At 35.1% G+C, this 24331-nt stretch overlaps 5 protein-coding genes across 5 annotated transcripts; 1 reads left to right on the top strand and 4 right to left on the bottom strand.

The window, feature by feature from the left end:
• Positions 1-817: 817 nt before the first annotated feature.
• Positions 818-1654, top strand: LOC133316035 (dehydration-responsive element-binding protein 2F). The gene has a single exon (XM_061517729.1). The coding sequence runs from the start codon at positions 818-820 to the stop codon at positions 1652-1654; it is 837 nt and encodes a 278-aa protein (XP_061373713.1).
• A 724-nt stretch (positions 1655-2378) lies between these two features.
• LOC133316016 (uncharacterized) lies at positions 2379-10809 on the bottom strand. The gene is made up of 15 exons (XM_061517707.1): positions 10697-10809; positions 10332-10436; positions 9901-9969; positions 9516-9605; positions 9317-9400; positions 8633-8797; positions 6568-6755; positions 6324-6396; positions 5397-5450; positions 4929-5186; positions 3956-4162; positions 3714-3817; positions 3230-3374; positions 2965-3099; positions 2379-2853 (listed from the first exon to the last, which is right to left on the bottom strand). The coding sequence occupies exons 1-15, from the start codon at positions 10784-10786 to the stop codon at positions 2677-2679; spliced, it is 1944 nt and encodes a 647-aa protein (XP_061373691.1). The 5' UTR covers positions 10787-10809; the 3' UTR covers positions 2379-2676.
• A 2019-nt stretch (positions 10810-12828) lies between these two features.
• Positions 12829-15822, bottom strand: LOC133316043 (oligopeptide transporter 5-like). The gene is made up of 2 exons (XM_061517735.1): positions 15721-15822; positions 12829-15362 (listed from the first exon to the last, which is right to left on the bottom strand). The coding sequence occupies exons 1-2, from the start codon at positions 15808-15810 to the stop codon at positions 13116-13118; spliced, it is 2337 nt and encodes a 778-aa protein (XP_061373719.1). The 5' UTR covers positions 15811-15822; the 3' UTR covers positions 12829-13115.
• Positions 15823-18292: 2470 nt separating this feature from the next.
• LOC133316020 (adenylosuccinate synthetase 2, chloroplastic) lies at positions 18293-20952 on the bottom strand. Its single transcript, XM_061517712.1, has 4 exons — positions 20624-20952; positions 19523-20215; positions 18963-19274; positions 18293-18780 (listed from the first exon to the last, which is right to left on the bottom strand). The coding sequence occupies exons 1-4, from the start codon at positions 20903-20905 to the stop codon at positions 18610-18612; spliced, it is 1458 nt and encodes a 485-aa protein (XP_061373696.1). The 5' UTR covers positions 20906-20952; the 3' UTR covers positions 18293-18609.
• A 2098-nt stretch (positions 20953-23050) lies between these two features.
• LOC133316034 (uncharacterized) lies at positions 23051-24096 on the bottom strand. Its single transcript, XM_061517728.1, has 4 exons — positions 23918-24096; positions 23776-23837; positions 23618-23679; positions 23051-23510 (listed from the first exon to the last, which is right to left on the bottom strand). Exons 1-4 carry the CDS (start codon positions 24066-24068, stop codon positions 23051-23053), a joined length of 735 nt encoding a protein of 244 aa, XP_061373712.1. The 5' UTR covers positions 24069-24096.
• Positions 24097-24331: the final 235 nt, after the last annotated feature.

The raw sequence follows: 24331 nt of genomic DNA, 5'->3' as shown, positions 1-24331 counted from the left end.
AAAAAGAATATGTAAGATGAAATGAACAATAAATGAAAGACAACGTTTAAGGGCTCTTATCAAGTATTGCATTGAAGAATATTACATGGATTATCAAGTATCTGGCACTGACTATCAAATATCATCAAACGGGGATTGCAGTGAAGTATCTTGCACAGTGGAACTGATGATGAGTTCTGTGAGGTAGTAGCATTGCAGGCAATGTAAGACCTATGATTTCAACATTCCCCTTGTTATTTAAGGGAATTATTGTATTATGTTGCTACAAGGAAAAATTATCTGCCATAGTATATATTTATAATATTAAAGTTTTTTTTTCTCTTTCCTCAAACATTATCAGCTGATGTAATGGAGAGAAAAAAAATAATTTTACCATTATAGTTATGTATTACTCATAGTCCATAGTTATAATGAGTTATTGCAAATAATTTTACCATTATTTAAGGGTGTAGTTTCGTTTATCTCTTCATTTTCTAAAATAACTAAATGTTGTCTTGTTTGTGAAGTAAACAAACATATAATTATCTACCATGTTTTAAAACCATGCATGCACATGATGCTGTTAATAACATTAACAACCACCACAAAAGCCCCAGAATTTTTAGTAAGAAAAAAGAAAAACAGGATTTGAAACAATCACAGTATAGACTCAGTAACGGTCACATGGGATTTGATACTTCTGCAAACGTGATAGCATTTATAACGAACTATACTCATGCTCCTACATATCCCGCGCCTTATATTATACATTACATGCAGTTCCAAGTATCACCAAAACACTGAAACCCTATCACTTTCACTTGTTCAACTATCAACCATGGATACTCGTAGAAAGTCTCCCTTGAAGCCATGGAAGAAAGGGCCAACCAGAGGGAAAGGTGGCCCCCAGAATGCTACGTGTGAGTATCGAGGCGTTCGGCAGAGAACATGGGGAAAATGGGTTGCTGAGATAAGAGAGCCAAAGAAGAGAACCAGACTTTGGCTTGGTTCTTTTGCCACAGCTGAAGAAGCTGCCATGGCTTATGATGAGGCTGCAAGGAGACTCTATGGACCAGATGCATACCTTAATCTTCCCCACCTCCAACCCAACACAAATTCACCTATCAAATCTGGAAAGTTCAAATGGTTGCCTTCAAAGAACTTCATTTCAATGTTTCCTTCTTGTGGATTACTCAATGTAAATGCTCAACCTAGTGTTCATTTAATCCATCAGAGGCTACAAGAGCTTAAGCAGAACGCAGTAGCAAGTCAATCCCCTTCTAGTTCATACAGTAGTCCAAAGGCAGAAATTCAGAATGTGGATAGCAAAAATCATGCAAAAGATGCTCAAACATCACAGGAGATGCTTGGAGATCTTCAAGAGAAACCCCAGATAGACCTCCATGAGTTTCTTCAACAGCTGGGAATTCTAAAAGAAGAAAGACAGACAGAAGGAACTGATAGTGCAGGAAGTTCGACAGCGCCTGAAGCTGTGTGGAGAGATAACAATGATCAACTGGGAGTGTTTTCTGACACGAGTGTTAACTGGGAGGCATTGATGGAGATGCATGGAATTGCAGGTATTCAAGAATCAGAAGCCACCCAACTTGAAGCATATGATCCAAATGATGAGCTTACTTTCTCAACCTCCATTTGGAACTTTCCAGATACATAGCTGGTTTTTCAAGAAAAGAAAACTACCTTAGCTTAGCTTATATGGAGTTGAGCTCTATTTAGATATGGGTATTTAGTATATCAGCCTAAGCTATAGATTCAGATGGTTTTGGTTCTACTACTAATCTATTCCTGTTGTCTTATCACTGCTGAATTTCAATCTGTTTTGCACAATGTAAGAGTAGGAAAGTAGCTATAATAGAAGAGTACTAGAGCGAGAAAGGAGCATATCTCAGTAGTCGTGGTGACAGAGAATGGAGACAAGAATATCAGTCTGCAAGTAGTAAAATAATTTGACTTATTACTAGCACTTGGGTGATTGTTAACTTCTAACTTTCTTCAGTTACTTCCACCTTTTGCTTTTTGTTCAGGCAAAGAACCAAACTCTGGTATATCATATTGAGGAATCTGACACGGCTACTAGCAGATCACGTCCAACATTACATTAGTTGGGTTAATAATAGAAACCTATTTGTTAACTAACAGGAGACAACATAAAAAAACAAGCAGTATAATGGTACCAGTGATTAAAAAATATATAGTACGCTAGAATCCTGCTAAAAAGTTTTTAGTCTTTTATCTCCTAAGGATTGCTACTAGTATAAAAAAAACTACTTTTTCCCCCATAGAACAAGATTATGTCTCATTCACGCATAATTAAACAAATTTTAAGATTTTGACAGTATAAGTTTAGCAAAAGTATTTTAAACTAAACATATGACCTGGGTATAGGCAACATATTAAATATCAAAAAGATACATAACAAGGATAGCACAGGAAGTCAGGAAGTAAAAGTAAAAATTCTACTTCCAGATGATTCAAAAATAATAGTGGTATTACTAGATATGAAGAATTTTTTTTCTTCTAAATAAAATGGTTTCACATAAACCAACAAATTCCTTCAATTCCAAATAGTACATGAAAGATTGAGAAACCTTCACAGATCAGCTAGCCATATCACAAAAATCAACAAATTGATCATCCGGGGAGCAACAATAGCAATATTAACCTTGGGAATTTGGCCTACTCATTCTGGTACTCAGATGCACTCAGATACTCTGCATGCTCTTCAAAATACTCAATCAATCGCTTTAGAAACCCATCACTACTGACTGTCTCAGTGTCACAGACAAGACAGCATTGCCTTCTTGCCCTTGTCACAGCCACATTCATTCTCCGGCGATCACTCAGAAAGCCCACCTGAAACATATATTGCAAGTCTCTTCTATTAATCTTCATGGCATGCTAACAAAACCTATTACATAAAACCTGTATGAAGCAATTAAAAAGTAGAAGACTTTTTAGAAATACCTCTTTTTTTGAGTTTGATCGAACCATTGATATAATAATGGCCTCCTTCTCCCTTCCCTGAAAGCCATCAACTGTTGAGATTTCCACATCCTTCATCCGGTTATCCTTGTTTTTCAACATCTTGAGTAAAACAACCTGCAATACTAGTTACCATAAGTTAGGAAAAACATCTACCATATTCTCATCCTTAATAAAATTACTAGAATATGAAGAGCTCATGCTGCTGAACATTCATAGTAAAGGTTCACACAGAACAATTTTGTACCTGGGCTGCATATGGGGTAATAATTCCAATATCAGAAGGAAGCACCCCACTTTGCACTAGTCTCTTTGCATGAGCCATAGCAACCTCAGCTTCCCCTTCATTAAGAGTGCTCTCTTCTTCATCTTTCTTTTCTTCCATATCACATCTGAATCTCATCAATATGAGCAGTTTGATTACATTTTGTTTGAATACTCCCATGGATATCAAAGAACCTAATTTGCTTTATATGAAATATTATAACTTGTTTCTCTCTTCAGCTTCCTCATACCAGTTTGATCATACCTTAAAATTCTTGAATAGATAGAAAAAACCAGTGCACCAATTACTGAATATAGACTATTCAAAATGCCAAATCATTATATACAAAATGATGGTATATCAATTTCGATTAGGAAGAGAATGTCATGTCTTTTTCCACACGTCCAAACTAATCAAGCAGTTCTGAGAATATAGATTTTTCAACAAATGACATGATCCAACATACCCAGCTATGTCTATAAGAAGAAGGGTTGGTTCAGTTGAAGACGTCCTCTTCACATCCTCAATATCATATAGCATGTGTCCAGCAACACTTGGATGAGCCTTGATCTGTTATCACATAATGCCATGCATGACGTTCTAACAAAATGTTTGTCCAATTGTCCCCAATATAACCTGACTTTTCAGTTCAGGATTAATAATTTATGCTTTGTAAGGGATACAACAAGATTAGAAAATTAGGAGCACCTTATTGTTGTAAAGCTCTTTAGAAGACCAATCCATGATAAGTTCATGCATACGGTACTGGACAGTAAGCATACATGTGACTTCATCTCCATACATTTCTGCAAGTCGTTCAAATAGGGTTCTTCCTAAGCCTTTCTTCTCAGCTTCAACACTTTGAATGGTTGGAGGAAGTTGAAGATGGTCCCCTGCAAGTATACATCTCGAACCCTAAAACAATGAACTCTTCATTTAATTTATTATAATCAAAATGACATCAGGCATGCAATGATTAGAAAGCTACATATTTTAGAATCAAGCCCAGGTTTAGTATCAAGCTTTTAGTTTTGCCAGTCCAAAGCAATTTCTCTTTTGTAAAAGACAGCACGTTTGAATATTCAACTTCCCTTATAAAACTTCCAATTCAGGTCAGTTTGATCTTTGATTCTGATCTTTTGTATATCCTGTTGCATCTAGTCCAGGATGCTTTAGACATTATTAGAGGAATGGAGATACTGTTGGAAAACACTTTCTCTTTAGTATTATTATTATTAAAGTAACATTCAGTTTAGGATCAGTAGTAGTACATAATGCAACTCATGACATAAAATTTAAACATTTTTTGCTCTCAAATTCTGGTGTCTGAGATTTTATTGTCCCTAAATAAACCAACCTTGTCTTATTTTCAATATATCACTTCTCTATTTTCCGTCCCTCCCCCACCTACCACACACTGGCTATAATATGAAGTGTTCACATCAATAAAACATAACCTGACATGTGCATGTAATCAGGAGAAGATAAAAAGAAGTCTGAAGGTAATGGTTAGAATTAAATGTTTACAGCATACGTACAATGAGTTATATTTAAAAACATTTATAATGAGTGGTATAAGTTATTACTCGTTATATATCTGCTGATTATCCCACTTGTAATTAATACTCTATATACTGTTGTGGATAACATCAAATGTAGTGCATATGCCTTTAAAAATTACCTTCAGCAGAGGTATCCAGCATGCTATCTCAAGTGCTTGAGCAGCTTCATCAATAATCACCAAATCAAATGAAGTGTTTTCTAGTTTCTTAGAGAAAGACCCAATCAAAGTAGTTAGTACTACATCTGCACTTTTAATTACGTCTGTTACAGCAAGCTGCTGCCTTTTACGCTCCTCTTTGGATAGAGTCCGAAGTTCCTTCTGTATGTCCCTTCTTGTATTTCTGTCTTTGGTTTTCAACAGCTTTCCATTCAATGCCTGAAAAAAACACATCATATCCTGTGAAAAGTAATATTGCATAATTATATCTAATTATGCTAACATGAAGTTAATGCTGATTGCTGACATCAATGATAACATCTGAAGTAACAGTCATAGGAACAACAGCAAGATGACACTAACAATCTTGGCAGAATCATACTTAAAAAATTAAGATTTAGTTCTGTAACTTCTGTTCTAAAACCTCACCTTCATTTCTTTCCGAATGTCATTTGCAAGACCACTATTATCTCCTCGTAGTACCTAACATCAGAGAAATTCAATATGGAAGGGTGAAAAAAGAAGAATGATCCATGGCATATAAAACATTTTATTTAAAGCTCAAATGCCGGAGGAATACTAAGTAATTTAATCCATCATCAATTATTAAAACTAGAAAGCACCCAAAATAAGATGGATTGACAGATACATAGAGAAAGAAAGAGAGAGATAACAGAATATCTGACAGTTTAGCAGGAATCTTGCTTAAAGTAATTTTTTTGCATTGTTAAGTTGCTTGGAAGTTGTGAACTTGGCTCTTCAACATTTTAGGGGAGCAAGGAATCTTCTAGAATCTTTGAGTCCAATTTTGTCTTGTCATTTTAAAGGTTTTTGTCACAAGGAATGTAATGTTGTTTGGCAATATGCTTTGGTTGATGAGGTTTTGGTATGTGTACGGAGCACAACACCAAATTTTCTCCTTTCTCATCTTGTGTAGGACAGAATAGTTTTCTTGGCTTTTATGTGGGTGTCAGCCCATGGTTTTTTAAGGGGGGGGTTTATCGTGAATCTCCAGAGAGGTTGCAGAGCTCTTTTGAGATGATGGCTTTGCTTTTTTATCTTCTGTTTTTTATTTTGTAGCCCTAGAAAAATGTCTTATCCTCCTTCTTTGTACTTCTCTTCTTTCTCATGATTAAATCTTCTATGGAAAAAAAAAATTATAGGTTAACAGAGAATATGTACATAACACTGACATACATTTGGACATTTTACTGATGCTATTGCGGATTTTGGTGGTTTTTTTTGTTTTTTGTTTTGGGGTTGGGGGGGGGGGGGGGGGGGGGGGGGGGGGGGGGGGGGGGGGACACCATGAAGAGAGTAAATCAAATTTCAACATTTACATTAGTCATTGTGTACCTGAGCATCCAGTGCACTGTCCAGTACTTGAGGCAATAACCGTGCAGGATGACCCAATCTCACCAGCTTGACTCTAATGAAAAAAGTTGGATAACAAATTTTCAACAGGGGTACAAATAAATGCATTTACTTGTGTTGTCAAATGTAAAAGTGTAAAGAACCAATTCGCTACTATCACAACACTCCAATCAGAGCAAAACCAGCCAATTATTATAGTGCCAAACAGATAATAAAATAATCATACCTATGTGGAACTAGCCGCTCAACGATGTTGTCAACAGCAATATTTGAAGCAGCACAAGCAAGAATCTTGGATCCACGTTTCACTTCTTGTAATATAATTTCCACCACTGTTGTAGTTTTACCCGTTCCAGGAGGTCCATGTAGCAAGAACACATTCTTTGATGATAGGGCTTTTGAAATCGCATTTTTCTTTGGAGATAAAAACAGAAACACATAATTTTGTGAACAAAAGGCTGATGTACAAAGCAAAAATGATGAAATACTCATGCAGAAACACCAATATTATAATAACAGGTACATTATGTATTGGTTAATTGATATCCTAAAACCAATAAAAAATAAGACCCACAACATACTTAAACCACTTGAATATGATTTAGGGCTTTTAGAAAGCAAACTGCAATGCAAGAGTTTTCCCATGAAATTTTTTCACTTATCTCCAATGCCCTAACTATTCAATAATAAATGGGAAGCGAACAAGTTGCTGCCCAGGTGGATAAAACACTCTCATATCCATAGTTTTGACTGCTTCACTAATTAAGTAGCGATCATAACAAAATTTATAGCTAATTTTTAGGTCCACCTATTCTCAACAAGCTAAAATATGGAGCATGTGCTAGAAATCTGCAATATTCTACTATTCTAGCTTAGTTATATGGTGGTAATTAATAAAATTCATGTAAGTTCAATTCATTATTGTGATACTTTTCGTTATGATTAGATAAAACCCTAAAGTTATATTCTTTTAATTCTTGTTATGTTTCTTGCAGGTTTTAAAGTGGTCCAGTTAATGCCTTAAGAAGATTTTAAAAATTGTGAGCAGTGCCAAAATGCAAAACAATTATTATTACATATGTTTTAGAGAACAATGAATTAAGAACGCTTGGAGAAAAAATATCTAAATTGAGATCATTGACCACTAAAGTTGTTAGAGATATATAAAACCATTAATGTAGCCTCACCCAACAGCTTAAGTTTTTGGGTTAAATTGGTTCTTTACATAGTATCAGAGCCTCGGTGTCACGGATTCGATCCTCACCGCCCCCCATTATTCTTTTATGAAGTTTCTTAGCACAGGTAGGTTGGGCCGGATGCATCATCCACCCTTCAAGCCCAATGGGCTCTCGTGTGAGGGGGCATGTTAGAGATATATAAAACCATTAATGTATCCTCACCCAATAGCTTAAGCTTTTTAGTTGAATTGGTTTTTTAAAAAAGTGATGAATTATGTAAATATGTCCAATTATGTGGTGTACACATTAAACATGGTTGAATGTTATTAAACAATCTAGTGGTTAATGTTCCTAAGTTGAAAATATTTTTGCTTGGAGTCCTTAAATCATAATTTTTTTGTTTACCCTAAAGAAGAGGACTTATTGATAGTGATAGGCCTTAAGGGGGTGTTTGGTTCAAGTTTTTGGAGAGGATTACCGGTAATCCTTCTTTGGTAAGTGTAATTACCACGTTTGGTAGAAGGAATAAATTACGATTCCCGGATATCCAAGGATTACCGGTAATTTGATTTATAAAGAAAAGTCACTATTCAGATTACCAAAAATAATATGGTAATTCGGAATACCAATCAGAATACCAAGTAAAGGGAAAGCACAACAATAAATTTTGAGACAAAAATACCCCAATACACATAAAAATCTAGACCCAATCTATCAATTACAAAAGTAAAAATAGTTTGGGGTTATTTTTGTAAAATAACCTCATATTCCAAGTCATATTTCGTTCTAAACCAAATATGGAATCAGTAATTTTTACCCAGTATTCCCGGTAATATTTTGGCGAACCAAACACATCTTTCGTAAGATTCCAAGTAAACTCAATTTCTACTGAATTCCCATTAATCATGATTCCCGGTCACCAAAAAATTTCTCCTGTACCAAACACACCCTAAATGATGTAGAAATATGCTTTATGTTAATGACAAAGGCATAAACAACCTTAGATGAAACAATACAATGAAAGAAAATAGATTACAAAAAGTAGAAAACTGTTTGGAATATTTTTTTAAAAATAACAAATAAAATGGCCGTCCAAGAAATTAGGTTACACACCTGAGAGTGATCAAGATTGGTATTGAAGAGAGTGAAGGATACATCCTTCTTGGACACTGTTGGTGGTCTCTCCCCAAACAAGACAGGAATTAGATCAGCAGCAGGACCCTTATGCACTCCTTTACTCAATTGTATTAATGCATCTTTCATCCTACGATATGTCACCTGCATGAGCAATAAATATTTGCAACATGTAAGAGCCTGGGAGCAAGAAATTAATTATAAAAATGTAAAGCAAGATAACAAATGCTCTTTTACACAACAGAAAATGATAAACTAACTAACCAAAAGGGAGAGCAAAAGCTTCATATTAGTGTCCTATTACTGCATTTCATATATTTTATAAAGGGCCGACCCAGTTCAAATACCCACTTCGTGAGTGTCTGGGGAAGGGAATACTCTAGGCAGTCTTTCCCCTGCTTTGCATTTCATATATTTTATGTAAACCTAAAATTATAATAGATGTCAAAAATCACATGGCAAGGTTGATGAATTCAGTTAAAATAGTTTGAGAATTATATGATTAATAAATTTACTTTTTCTGACATTAATAACTCCAAATGAATGTTATAAAGCATCATGAAAAACTGAATCTCACTGTAGTAATTGAATTAGATATAATCAAACCATATAGCTATTATATTCAAGAAAAAATTATAAGCACCTATGAACTTATCAGCATACCTCATTTGCTACTTTTTCCAGCCTAAGGGGACTGTTTAAACCATCTTCTGGTATATCATCGAAAGCAACAGTTATTGATGAGTCCTGTTAGTAAATGTATCAAACCAGTAAGTCAAAGTAATATCCAAAGGTGGGACCATCAATAGCCAACATCATAAGTAATTTTTTTCTTTTTTCACAAAATGAAACAATCAGATACCTTTAACCTGTAAACTACGCCTTGTCCAAGAGCAGGAGAACCTAAATCAGCCTTGTTGAGTTTTAAAACGACAACATCATGACTACTAAACTGCAAAAAAGAAGACCTTATTACCTCCTGAAAGTAATACAATATTGATCAAATACTGCCACAAGATTGTTTTTGGCAACCTTTTTTCTGTCATGCCAGGGTCTCTGAATAGTGAATACTCGAAGCATGTACTTATACTGGGAATAAAAAAGGATAGGAGGGAGAAATGCATACAATAAAAGCAGGTTCATATAGGACACTACTAAAAAGCACTACTTATTTAAATTTGAGTCAACCAGTACAAATAGTTTGAGATCAAACAGATGACACTGATAAAAGAAAGTCAATCCTTTACCTTATGTGCAGGAAGAACATCTCCTTTTGTAGACTGGAACTCGATCAAAGATTTTCCCATAAGCCCTGTCTATTTTCAGAATAAAGAAGAGAAAGGAGAAGCAGGGGACAACATAAGAATACCATATGAATTGAAGTTCCACTTACTACTTAAATGCACAGGAAAACAAGAAACATAAACTGTTAAGTTTAGCTCCATTTTCTTGATACTCTTAAAATCTCAACGGTAATGAATTAAGATAAATATAAAAAATTCTACTCCCTCTTTCTTCTTTTTCTTTTTTGAATTCCATCTTTCTATTCCTTCGGATTGTCTTCATTTTCAAACCAACATATTATATGGTAGTTTAAATGAAGAAAGGGAAGAAAAAAAAAAAAAACGAATATATGGCCAGAAAAAATATATAGTGATGAACTGAAAAAACATGTAACCTGGACATCCACACATTTCAAGTTAAGGATTGTGGAACCCCTCTTTTGAGCAGTATCCAAATTCCTGGACGCGCCTGTGGCAATTGAGCTCGATATCTCAGCTTCCTAACCCCCAAAAAAAAGGAGAACAACAATCATTCACCCGTTCAGAAGCGACCCCATAAACCAGTCTTCCAAAAAGTTATGATCTTTTTCAATGTCCTAACCCGATAAACATAACCCATTGAACATTAGCTACTAGATGGCATAAAACTGGGCTTAAACTTGTAGATTGAGATACAGGGTCTCGGAAAGTTCCAAACTTTAATAGCAGCGTTTGGATAGTAAATTCGATTCAAGTAAGTGTGAGAGTGAAAGATTGGTACCTTTTCCAAGTCAAGAAGAGGGGTGGTAATAGAGATGAATTGCTCCAAAGAGAGAGGTGATGCTTTCTTCTTGCTGACCCCTCCCTCCATTGCCACTGTGACCTCTGCTATGTAAGGAGTGCACAATTGTTAAAAGAGTTCTATAGGACCTACACGCTACACATAATGGAATAGGTGTATGCCCATTTCATATTAACCCATTTTTTTGAGATTTTTTATTTTTTATTTTTATTTTTTATTTTTTTTATTATACAAAATGAAATTGATCTTCGAACCTATAAGTGTTATATAGATTATTCAAACCCTACATAAATTCTAGAGACTTTTTGCAAACAAAGGAGGGCACTATTGGCTAAGGGTTTGGTCCATATTCTTTAAGGGTATGGGTTCAAATCTCGCTGACCGATATGAAGACTTTATTGGTAGGTGATATGTAATTCCTCCCAAAAATCCTCAAAGAAGTTGGAGTCTTCTCTGACCCTAGTGAGATACCGATGTCTAACCTAACTTAAAGTTAATATTCAGAATATCCTCCTCTTTTAACATGTCTTAAACTCTTTCAAATCTTTATTTAAAATGACTTATATCTTAATTCTTGATGGAGCAGGGGACATTTTACTCGTTCGAAAAAGAAAAATGGATGAGAGAAGTTGATAGGTTTAATCAGATATCATAATACTTGGTAAGTTGGAAAATATCTTTCATGTATATTTCGTGAGTTTAATGTTACTTATATTTTAGGAGATAAATTTATTTATTATACATATATAAAAATAGAGAGTATCTAATATCATATTGTAGGAGATTTTCTTATGTCATAGACCCAATACATGATAGGTCTCACCATGTGTTAAAAAATAAAAAATAAATAAATAAAAGACACATTTATCGATGTATCTATAATATAAGATGATTCCCTCATATTACATGAGAGAATAATTTTCCATAAAAATATAGGTATTATATATATATATATATATATATATATATGAGATAAATTTATTTCTTATAATACAAGAATAATAAATCCGTCTTTCACGCTTAAGTACTATTAAGAATTCAGTATATCTTTTGTTAATTTAGTTTATAACATATAATGACAAAATTATATTTAAATCTTATAAATTCAGACCAAAAAGATTATGATCACAGTGAGCTATTTTAATCTTCAAGTACTTGGCAATGATTGCCCATATATTTTGGATAGTATGCTTATTAGCCAAAACCAAATAATCAAAAATTCGCTTATCAGGATACAGGTACACAAAGTCCTCAATTGTGCTATACAAGGATAGCCCTCATGCAATAAGACTCTTGGAAAATGGAAATGATTTTTTTTTTCATATGAATTTTTCACATGATAGAATTTCTGAAGAGAAATAAACACATACATTAAATAAGTAGAATTCTTTAAGGCTTTGTAAAGCCTTGGTTAAGATATTTGTATGTATCTCTCTCTTCATATGACCTTGGCACATCTTGTCTTTAATCATCAAATAAGGACATAGCCTGTTACTTGGTGGAAACCAAATAATAGGTAGAGTGGTCAGACATCAATATCCTTCCCAAGAAAGAGATCCCATTGGATTCAAGGCCACCAATTTCTCTAAACAGCCCCGGCAGATGCAAATGAACAAGATGGAGGGCAAAATTCTTCCCTTACATTATAAATAGTATGCCCATAACCCTACAAAAAAGAAACACTTCTTTAATTTAAGTCACTCATTATAAATAGTTTTGAGATTGAACAGATTACATTGATAAAAAAACATTTACCTTGTTGAACAAGGGAGGAGATAAAAAAAAGAATACCATATTAGTTGAAGCTCCATCTTCTGAAATAGCACAATACAACTGAAATGCTTCTTTTATATATGTTGAAGAGATTCCACAGAAACACTGGATATCTCTCAGATGAGAGTACGGAACATTAGTAGAAGAAAATGAAAGGAAGTGTAAAAAAACACACTCAATTCCCAGAAATGTGAGCCCAAGCCACACTAGCTGAAATTTCCCCAAATTTTTATTATGTCCCCTCCTTTCTCTTCCCATTTCTCAACAACTAACTTCACCAACTCACCCCCCTTCTCTCTCTCGTCCCTTCCCATAACAACTTCCCTTGTTCCCCTCCTTCAACTTCAAGTGTTCCCTTTCTCTTCATAGTTTTTGAAGTATAACTTTCCAAGTTTTAGGCCTCATTACAAAATAGCCCTATCAATTGGACCAAAACCTCTTCAGTATAAAGAAGATTCCTATCATTCTTAATTTGTTTGAACAATTTTTCTTGCTCTACTCACTTCCTGTATAGATTGTCCAGGTTTCTATTATACTTTTATAGTTAGCAGAGACAGAAAGTGAATATTCAGAATTTCTATACATTTTCATGTCCAATATGGGTGATGGAATGCTAATATGGAAGTCAGAGAATTGGACATCCCTTTGCATGTACACCTGGAGCTGTGGGGCATTTGGCCAAAGGGCAGTGGTCATTGGCATCAAGACCCCACCAGGTTGGACCAAAAATACCATAAGACTGTAGGGTAAAGTAGAGGATCACACTCATGAAAGCAACTCCAGCATCTAAAGCAGCAGAGAGGATGTAAGTATGTCTAGCCCACCATGCCTTCAACTTCCTATAAACATAGAAATTGAAGAAGATTCCAACAATTCCCCAAGTAATATAATTCACAGATCTGGCTGGAGGGATGTTGGATGCCGTAGTGATAATGGGAATGTTGATGAGTTGAATCCACTTTTGGTTGGGGAATTTGCGAGAAAGCAACCACACTGGAATAGGAGCAAGTAGACCAATGAGGAAAAACCAATTCATACCAGGGTAAACACCATCTTTGGTAAACATTCTCTGTGGCCCTACTACTCCCCATATGATTGAAGCATTATAAAACACTTCATCACTAGGGCATGTCCATGGACTACCATTTGGCAACAATGCTTCATCACATATGTTCTCAATCGATGTGAGAAGCCACCATGCTGTGACAAAGTGGACAGACGAAGCAACTACCGTGCCTACCAACTGCACCATGAACATAGATTTTGGAGGAATTTTCATATAGTGGCCTAATTTGAAGTCACCAAGAAACCCAAGTGCTTGTAGCATGCTGATGTGCCCGTAAGTCTTGAAGGCTACATTAGCAAGGGGCTTTCCTGGATAAATGAATCCAATTATTAACTCTGAGACCACATTGAGTCCTATTTGGATATTTGTTGTTGCTTGAATGACCCCAATTGGCAATGTGAAAACTAATGCAATTGCTAGAGAAAGTAAGATTCCCCACCATGGCAGTTGAAGCTCCTTGCCAAAGCCTTCAAAAGCTACTAAGGCCACAATAACCATTAGAATCAAAATGGAGACAAACCACCATTCAGGGACTTGTTCATAGTTTTTCTTCATAATTCTTGTATGCACATCCCCAAGTTGTCCTTTTAGTGCACTTGTTGTCTTCCTCCACATCTGAAGAATCGCTTCACCATGGAAGAGGACAACGTGTGAAATAGTGGCAGTCAGAGTTGCAAAGCTCAATCCATACTCCAATGCAAATGTAACACTGAGATAGATCTTGCTGTAGTTGTTATAACTATCCAAATCAATGTCAAAAGTCTTGGCATTTAGAATCCGAGTAACATTATATAGTGCACCGGTAGAGTCAAATGTTTGAGAACTAATGAGGGGAAATTTTTTGGCATCATATAAATTGTTCCAATAGGCAAGGGGAATTAAAACATAGATATAAAACACAAATCCAGCCAAGATGTTGATGATAGCAAAACCAGGTACAGCTAAAGGACTGCCTAAGAAGCCAGCAACGGTGTTCCAGTCAAGGCCAAATGAGCCAAGGCCAAGGCCTTTCATTCCTGAACCAATCTGTTGAGCGGTGATGGAATTTTTCCAAACCAAGCAAACAAAAGAGACAGTTGATATTGCTTGGAATAAGTAGCCTGGAACAATGGAATAAGCAAAGCTTGCTGCAAAGACCAGGAAAAAGAATTGCAGCCTAGTGTGTCCTCCTTTAGGCCTTTTTTCTTTTTCATGAAATGCCCTGAATAGAGACACTTGCACAAGATTTGCAGGCCACCACATGTAAGGGGAGTCAACAAGGAATTTTCTGAAAATTCCAGCCCATCCATACCCAAGCATTTGGGTCGATAGCGCTAACAAGAAAGCCCCTATCGGATGGATGCTCCTATGATAGAAAGCCTTAACAATTGTGATGATGTTAATTGCATAAACAGCAGTAGATCCAGAGCTAGCAAAGATGGTGATCAGCACATGTTCCTTCAAAGAGAATGGCCCTGGATTCAAAGAAAAATACCATTTTGTGAATGGGACTTGAATCTGTTTTGTGGGAAGTGTTGCAGCCATCAGTTTCCCAAGTGGGAGGGTAATAATCTGAGCTGAGACAGAAGAGATTTTTAGAGGGTTGGTCCTGTAGCCCAAAAATTGGTTCACAAAGGCAAGAAGCACACATGATGCCAACCCCAGAACCCATGTCCGGAATGTTAGTGCTGGCTGAGTAGGGTCGTCTGTTATTGGAATTGTTAGCCTCACTTGCTCAATGGGAGAGTCATCAACACTGAATTCTTCATTCTCTGCATCCTCTAGGACCCTCTTTTGAGACCCTCCTGTGCTAGATATCTCAGCTTCCTAATCCAGAAACAAAACAAACGAGAACAACAAATCCCATAAACCAAACTTTCAAAGTTGTTACGATCTTTATCACTCTTCCAATCATTCAACACTTGCAATTAGATGGCATAAAATTGGACTTAAATTTTTAAATTCAGAAGCAAGGTCTCAGAAAGTTCAAAGCTTTAATTTCAGCATCAAAGTCTGTTCCATAATATTTACGCAGAATGAAAAGGAAAAATCCATTAAATAAAGCCTAAGATGAATAATGGATAAAAGGAACAAAGATTCATGCGGGAGGAATGAGATGAATAAACAATGAAAGTAAAGCGTAGGCATTGAATTATTGGAGTGGAAGAGTGAAAGTAGATGTTACCTTTTCCAACTCAAGAAGAGGGGTGGTAATAGAGATGAATTGGTGCAGAGAGAGAGGTGATGCTTTCTTCTTTCTGGCCACTCTCTCCATTGCTGCTATGTAAGAGTTCTAATAATATGGTATCGTATCATTTCTTTTTTGTGATGAGTACAATCTGGTATTAAATAGAGACTACAATCTAATTTGAAATATAGACTTGAGATACTCGAGGATAGGATAGTAGCGCAGAACATCCAAACAGGAAAGACTATGACAACAAAAAAAAAAAAACTGTCATGTAATTCTATCCTGACAGCTGCTGCTCTCTTTGGAAAAATTACATAGTGTTGATGGTTTCGCCACTCGTCGAATTCGGGACAGGTCCAATATCAAAGTTTTAAATTCCTTTCAAAGATGACAAGAGACTAGAGAGGATCAAATATGCTCCTCAACTCCTATGTACCAACTAAGCTACCATTATTAAAAAACTCTGACATGTGATGTCATGCACTTCCTGACACTCTAATACTTATTGCAGAAACTCAATAAAGTATTCAAAATTTACGTTGCATTACGTTTTTAGTTCCAACTATTCATTCGTTGGATTACGATTACTATTTTGTATATTTAATATAATATACACTAAATAAATTAAAAATATTATTTAATATCAAAACGTGTCATAATGTATCGAAATATAATATTTTTTAGAATTAACGTGTCGGAGTGTCATAATGTGTCGATAGAACGTAGCACACAGCATACTTATATATTTGTTATTTGATAAGAACCTCGGGATACACCACTCCAAAAGCTAGCTCAAAGGGTGGGAGTGCTCAAGGTCTTATAAACTCCACATTAGTTGTCCATATAACCAATGTAGAACTATATATCTCAACAATATTTCCATAGGCTCATTTCATTTTGTAACTCTTTTTGTGAGACATTTTGAACTCATATTCAAATCTTTTAGTTAATATGAATAATATCAGTCAATAGAGTATGAAATTCAAGCTTGCTGCATGAACCTGGACAGAGTAAGCGTGCTCAACTAACTCTTTTATTATTAATATAATGTATTTGGTTACATTATTTAGTGTGAATATTTTGACTTTATTAAATTAGTTTGCTGCTTTGATTATATAGGGCGGCTGGGGAAGGAGATTAGCACGTTTCCATATTTGAATTTAAAAAAATAACAACAATGATAACTTATAACTTGCATTACATACCCAAGGTGCGAGTTACACCAACTCCCCCTCAATTTTTTTTTATTTTTTTTTTCTGTTCTGCTTTTATAATCTACTACTTTGAGAAAAATGAAAAATAACAAAGAAGGGAAATAATTTTATGGGAGGGGTACGAGGAAACCACATACAATTACTATAAAAGGCTCCCTGAGCCTTTGAAATTGGAGAGGATACAGGAATGTTTGCAATGGAACTGCAGGGTAGGTCCAAAAACTGGTACTCTCAATATGCTTCTTCTTAATCTTCAACTTCTTATTATGCATGACATGTATCTAAATTTTTGCAGTGAAAGTGAAATGTTTTGTGCATGTTGCTCTAGTGGCATAGTTAGAGGAAATATTTTATCATCAATCATTTTGGATATATTTACAAGTTTACCTTCTTTGTTTCAATTATGGAACATTTCCCAACATCAAAAATCACTTCGAAGCCTTTTTTAAGCATCTAACCGATACTTAGAGAATTCGAGTTTAAGTGTTATAGTCTCATTTTGGTTAATGATTAATTAAGTGTATGTATAAGTAAAAAAAATTACTAAACTCAATGTTTAAAATATTAGGTTGAGATATGACCACGAATTGATGGATTGTTTGGTTCATTGATGATAATGTTGTTATGCGCTTCCTCTGACCTTTATTAAATTATTTAAGAATTATTATGTTATATAAATAATTTGAGGATTATGTTATTTGTTTAATATATTTTGAGATATTATCTTTAATAAAAAATTTATTTAAAAATTATTATATCAAAATTTTCTATTTCATTAGATTTGATTGTGAACTATAGTCAAAAATACACTAACAAAATATCGTTACTTACACTATCCTACCTGTAAGTTAAGATCTTGCTATGCTAAAGGGAGCATTCAAGTCCATAGTCTTCATCTTTTGGTCAATCGAGCCAAACCATAGGCACATGATCATGTTGGGTTATAATAATTCACAAACCACAATGATCCTTCACATTTCCGCCTATCAATTATATCCAATTATTCCTTCGTACCAAACAAAAAGAACCCATCTCAATCGGATAAGTACATAACAAAATAACAAAATTACACGTGTTTTCTAAGGTCTCCACCATAAACACTTCTGCCCTTGACTCTCCGACAACCTCAAAGCAATGTACTTCCTTTGGTGCAAAACCAAACGAATTCTTCAAGACCGAACAAATTTCGATTTCATATTTAGAAAACTATTATTACATTAGAATTTAGTGTCTAATGCCTTACTCATATTTTGACATTGAATAATAAAAACTATTTGAGTTGAATTCTGAAAATTTTTGCGTATTGGAAATAAGAAACTTTCTGGATGTACAAAAATAAAAATCAAGCCTTAAAAGATTCATGATCACAATTCGGAGATATTAGAAAGCGGATGCCTGAAGCCTCTGAGTCGTTAAAGTACAACATTATTTTCTGCTACAAGAGTAACAGCTTAGGACAGATGTTATCACCATAGAAGATGAAAAGGTGAAAACTCCCTGTATCAAACCAAACCCCACAGAAGATGGATAACAACATAATACATCAAGTAGGTAATCCTCACTAGTCACTTCAAATGCGTTTTCGTCCCAAATCTCTCAAAGTTAGAGGGAACAAATACTAGTACCGCAAAAAGCTTCAACTTGCCTATAGTGGAATTCAAATGTGAACTCATTTGTATATGAGGGCATCACGTCCAGGCCCAACACCAATGTAGTGGATAGGGAGACCAACATGTTCTTCTATCCTTTCCACATATTGCCGTGCAGTTTTTGGAAGGTCAGAGTAGTTTCTGATGGAAGAAATATCAGACTTCCATCCAGGAAGTACTTCATATTCCACCTAAAACATAAAAAAACAAATAACCATAAGAAAATACAATATAAAATATTCCCAAGCAATTAAGGACATCTATCATTACTTCACATTTTGATTTATAATCAAATAAAAGCAGATGGTTATGTTATCCAGAACTTTGGCCAAGTTAGAGGAATGGAGTGGAAGGAAATGATAGAAAAGTTTACCTTCAATTGCTCAAGAAGACGGAGATCTGAAGGGAATGATTTGACTGGGGTACCATCAGCATGTTTATAAGAGACACCTAACTGTATTTCATCAAGATCAGATAAAACATCCAGCTTGGTGAGATTCAATGAAGAAAAACCATTGATCTGACAAGAGTATCTTAATGCAACTATATCCAGCCAACCACACCGTCGAGGACGGCCTGTAGTTGTTCCAAACTCCTGCCCAGCAAATCTGAGGAGATCACCTCCTGGTCCCAAAATTTCTGTTGGAAAAGGACCGGAACCAACTCTCGTAGTGTATGCTTTCACCTGCACGGTCAAAATAAAATTAATAAACCATTTTGCCTGTGTTAAATATGCTTAAATTGTTGACATTATATTTGTTGAATACACAAAAACAGAAAAATCTTGAAGCTCTTGATCTAAGCAGTAAGGCACAATAACTTACAAGAAGCATACGCTATTAGGCTTCTTCTTGGGTACAAAATTCAAACAATATAAGAAAAGATCACCAAGAACTCCAACAAACAATTAAGAAAAGATAAATATACACATACCACTCCTATTAAATCACCAACTACTCTTGGAGCGATACCAAGTCCAGTGCATATCCCACCTGCTGATGGGCTAGAAGAAGTAACAAAGGGATAAGTTCCAAAATCAATGTCCAACATGGCTGCTTGTCCTCCTTCAACCAAAATCTTCTTCTTTTGTGATATAGCATCATTCATGACATGCACAGTATCAGCAACAAAGGGTTCCAACCTCTCAGCATATCTCTTGTATTTTTCAACTTCTTCCCTGAGCATGTCAGGACCATAGTTAAAATCTTTGAACCTCGATGCTGCATCTGATAACAAAAAATCAAGCTTCTGAGGAAAAGTATCCATGTGCTTCAAATCACATACTCTAATGCCATTCCGGTTAACCTTGCTGGAGTAGCACGGTCCAATGCCTCTCTTGGTCGTGCCAATGAAAGATTTAGCAAGCTCAGCTTCTCTTAGCCCATCCACTACTTGGTGGAAATCAAACAAGAGGTGAGCGCGATCAGATATCAATATCCTTCCCTTGCAAGACACCCCATTCGATTCAAGCCCATCAATTTCTTCAAACAGCCCCGGCAGATGGACCACAACTCCATTCCCAATTACACACAGAGTATCCTCATTGAGGATACCAGAAGGAACAAGATGAAGGGCAAACTTCTTCCCTTCAGCATTATAAATAGTATGCCCAGCATTAGCTCCACCCTGATAACATATAATAATCACAAATTATCAGTGCAAAATAATAAATAAAAAAAATAAAAAATCATCAACCAACACCAAGTGAAACCACTTATAACAAAAGATCATAAATCATAAGGCTATCTTCCAAGTAAGCAAGTGCATCAATCAGAATGTCCATTTTAGCCTAACTATTCCAAAATCTTAAATAAAGGCATAGATTCATACATGTGAACATGTATACTTAGCTAGTAAGCAAATGGATTAATGAGCATAAATAAATTAAAATACACCATTGCAATTAACCCTAACACAACACCACCACCACCAAATAGTCAAACACTAATTTCATTGATTACCCACGATTTGCAGCGAAGAAAAAAGAGGTAAAAAAGTAAAAAGGAAGGAACTTGAAGGTAACAGTAGTAGTACCTGACAACGAGCAACGATTTCGAAGTGTTGGGCTAAGATGTCGACGAGTTTCCCTTTACCCTCATCGCCCCATTGGCAACCCAGAACGCCGGAAACCTGACTCAGCGACCCAATTCGACCGCCGGAGGTGTCGGCGGCGCTGAGCTTAGTGGGAGGAGGAGCGACAGGCTTCGCGGCGCATACGACGACGTTCCGTGTGGGACGATGGTGGCGGAAGGAGAAGGAGCGTTGAGTGTTGCATATTGTGTGAGAATCAAGCGTCAGATATGAGATGCTGCTCATTGCGAACTCAAACACAAACACAAGTGTGAGAGAGAAAGAGAGAGAGAAAGAGAGAGAGAATAACAGATACTGTGACGCGTTGAAGAGACTCGAAAAGGGTTCAAAAAAGGTTGCGTTGCGATTTATTTCCAACTACTAACGTTGGATGTTTACAAAAAAAAATAAAAATAAACTACTAACGTTGGATTACGATTACAACGAATATTTTGTCTAATTTTTTATATAATTTTATTTATTTCTCTTTGTACTCTTAAACTACAATTTCATTCTCATTTTCATTTTGTCACGGATATTCTACCTATCATTTTTTCTGTCTACTTTTGTCTATCACTCTTTGATACCGTTAGATTAGAATCTTAAGAGAAGAGAGAAAGATAAAGATTAGTTGAGATTCTGATCTAATGGTATTTTAAAATAGTAGGCAAAGGTAGGCAGAAAAATGATAGGTAGAATAACTTATCTCATCTTTCTAATGATGATTGAAATTGTAATCCAATATTCTATCCACAAATAAAATAAATATAATATGGGAAAAATATTTCTTCAATCACCGGAGATAAAGTTATCTTTAGTGAGCTCAAAACGACTTTTTAGGTTATAAGATTAAAAAATTATAATGATAAAGACTAATATAACCCTGTAATATATTATAATTAAAAAACACCTTAATTTCCTCTTCAAAACGACATCGTTTTGAGTTCACCGAAGATAACTTATCTTCATTGACGAATAAATTCTTTTACACATACTTAATATGCAAATTGGATTTAATAATGGTTAATTTCTTGATAAATATTTCAAATTTCATTATATATCAATAAAAATCTAATAGATATTTTACCGTACTGGTATTCATAAAAATTAAAAATAATGCATAATAAATCTCAGTTGGAGTGTGTGAGAGATTTTCATTTTGAAACATAATGATAAATTATTTATATTTTATGATTTTTTGTAAAATTATATATATTATGATTAGACTTTAAGATTAATATTTCTTATGTTATAGAAAATAATTTTATTTTTTACACACAAATAAAAATATGTGAAGTCGTACGAAGAAAAAAAAAATTCTCACATGTGAGTGTAGCAGTGTAGAAAATAAATTTTATTTCTTATGATATAAAAAATATTATTCCCTTAAACTTTTTAAGAACTTTATTTTGATACTCTTTTCTTTTAATATACATACGTGAACTCTTTTTTATTTTTTAATACATAAAGGAAGAAAGAAGAATTAGGAGACAATGACAATTTACCAATATCTATTGGTACCCATAGATTAAAATTCCGTTGTAATTTGACTTTAGTATCATCAAAGATTCGTTTTCGTCTATGATAGATTTTTTTTTTTTTTTTGAAACGTCATTGATAATTTCTGACAAGTTACGTATTAAGGTACTTTAGATTATTTATAGTAGTCCTGGCACACCTACTTCTTCCATTGAGAGCTGTCACTTAGAGAAAAAAACAAAATTTCTCTCTCCTTCACGTAAACAAGTCCGAAAATACTAATTTTTAATTGACTTGGACCTGTTGGAAATCGACAATCACACAGAATTGAGAAAACCGAAAAAAAGATAAGAGTAGAGAGATTAGACACAGCGATTTACCCTGGTTCTCCCAATATATGCTACGTCCAGCTTGTTTATACTATATTCACCTCACCGCCACTCGTTACAAGTCTCTCGGTTTACAAGGCAAATATAAATAGAACTACAAAACCCTAACAACAGCTATTCATGGGCCCAAGTCCAAACTGCTAAGAAGATTACGATGAAACATAGCGGAACTCCAGTTGCCTTTCTGCTGATCCTGATAATTAAGGCCGACGTCCACTCGGTGAATGCTTTGCATATTTCTTCAATCCCAATAGAATTGTACACCCATTCAAACTTATCTGAAGACAACTAAACAAATATTTCTTCTTGTCATAAATCATGAATTTTCCTCAACCACTGTCTTACAACCAGAAACTGTTCTGCACAATAACTTTTTTTTATTACAGTAACTCTAAGAAATTCAATAAAAATATATGATAATAGCACCATTATAGTTAACAAAATCCTATACAAAACCGAATCAAATACACTGACACTCTACTTCATTCACTGACGTTTGTTCAATTTGATTCTGTTCCATTGTTCAATGTTGTCCCTTCTTGACAACAAGTAGAGGCACCCTTTCCCTGTGTCCCACAGTCTCCTTCAATTCTTCTGACACTCCACTTTTGGTTGGAGCATTCTCAGTTGCACCTTTCTTGGAACCCTTCCTTGCTAGCCTCTTCAATTCAGAGCAGAATCCAGTGATCTGACCCAGAATTTCTCTACCACCCAACAAATTTTGTGCTGAGAAAGTACTCTTTAGCTTCGATTTTCGATGACTTTCAACAGGATACTCCTTTGAACCATTCAACTGTTCTGAGTTCTCCTTGATTGGCCTCATCAATGGCTTTTTCAGCTTGTTGGTCCTACCATTAGGATGTGTAGCAGAAAAGTTTGGATTTTTATTCTCAATGTCTTCATCAAATTTTGTTGAACAACTGGGTCTTCTTGGTTTCTCAAAAGACTTAGCATAGGAACTTTCTGCAGCTGAAGAATTTTCCCTGATATAAAAACATAAAATCAAGGCTAAGCATATAGTTTTTTATTTTATTTTTTTAATTCCCATTTTTCTTCTTTTTGCTTATAGATATGGTAACGTGGAACGTACCTTCGGTTTCTGTCCCTAAAGGGAAGAATATCAGAAATGGTTACAAATCTTAATAGCTTCGTCTGCATGAGATAATGAAGAGGAAAAAGTGGATTAATTTCTATAGAAAAAGGAATTTAATTTATGAGAATAAAAGAAACTAAAATTGAGGTTGCAACCTTGGAATTGGTTGTGGTTGTGGGTTTAAGAAAATCTTGAGCAGTTTTTGGATGCTTGCAATCTGCAAGTGAAGTGAAAAACTCAGCAACAGAGAAAACCCCAGAAAGGAAATTCAAAGTAGACCCTTGTAAAAGACCTCACCCTGAGTGCAAAACCAGGAATCATGATCAACAACAAGAAGCTCATCAGAAGCAGAGAGATCAACCCATTTAGGCGCGTCGAAGTTCTCGTACGTGTCATCTTGAATGAATGTGGAGTCGATGTTGTCCCAGTCAATGTTTTCTGGTTCCATCTTCAGTGAAGAATCTGCAGAGTTTAAGCCAAAAAGAGAATTAGAAGTGAAGTAGAAAAGCAGAATAGAAAGGAAAAGACAGTGGAAAATTGCTGCAAATGTGAAGGTCCCAGGATGTCTTGTTCTTTGAAAGAGGTCGAAATGAACGAAAGAAGCTGTGGTTAGTGGTGGTTTCTATACTGTAGTTAACTAGGATTTGGATTCAGTAACGTTTGAAGCATCACATTGACAATCGTTGTTTGAAACAAATTCGACCGTTGGGC

This window comes from Gastrolobium bilobum, unplaced genomic scaffold, assembly GCF_033153095.1.
Source record: "Gastrolobium bilobum isolate Gb01-03AN ecotype WA unplaced genomic scaffold, APGP_CSIRO_Gbil_v1 utg12345, whole genome shotgun sequence".
Lineage (NCBI taxonomy): Eukaryota > Viridiplantae > Streptophyta > Magnoliopsida > Fabales > Fabaceae > Gastrolobium > Gastrolobium bilobum.
The sequence above is the reverse complement of the archived record's forward strand: the minus strand, read 5'-3'. Positions and strand labels throughout refer to the sequence as shown.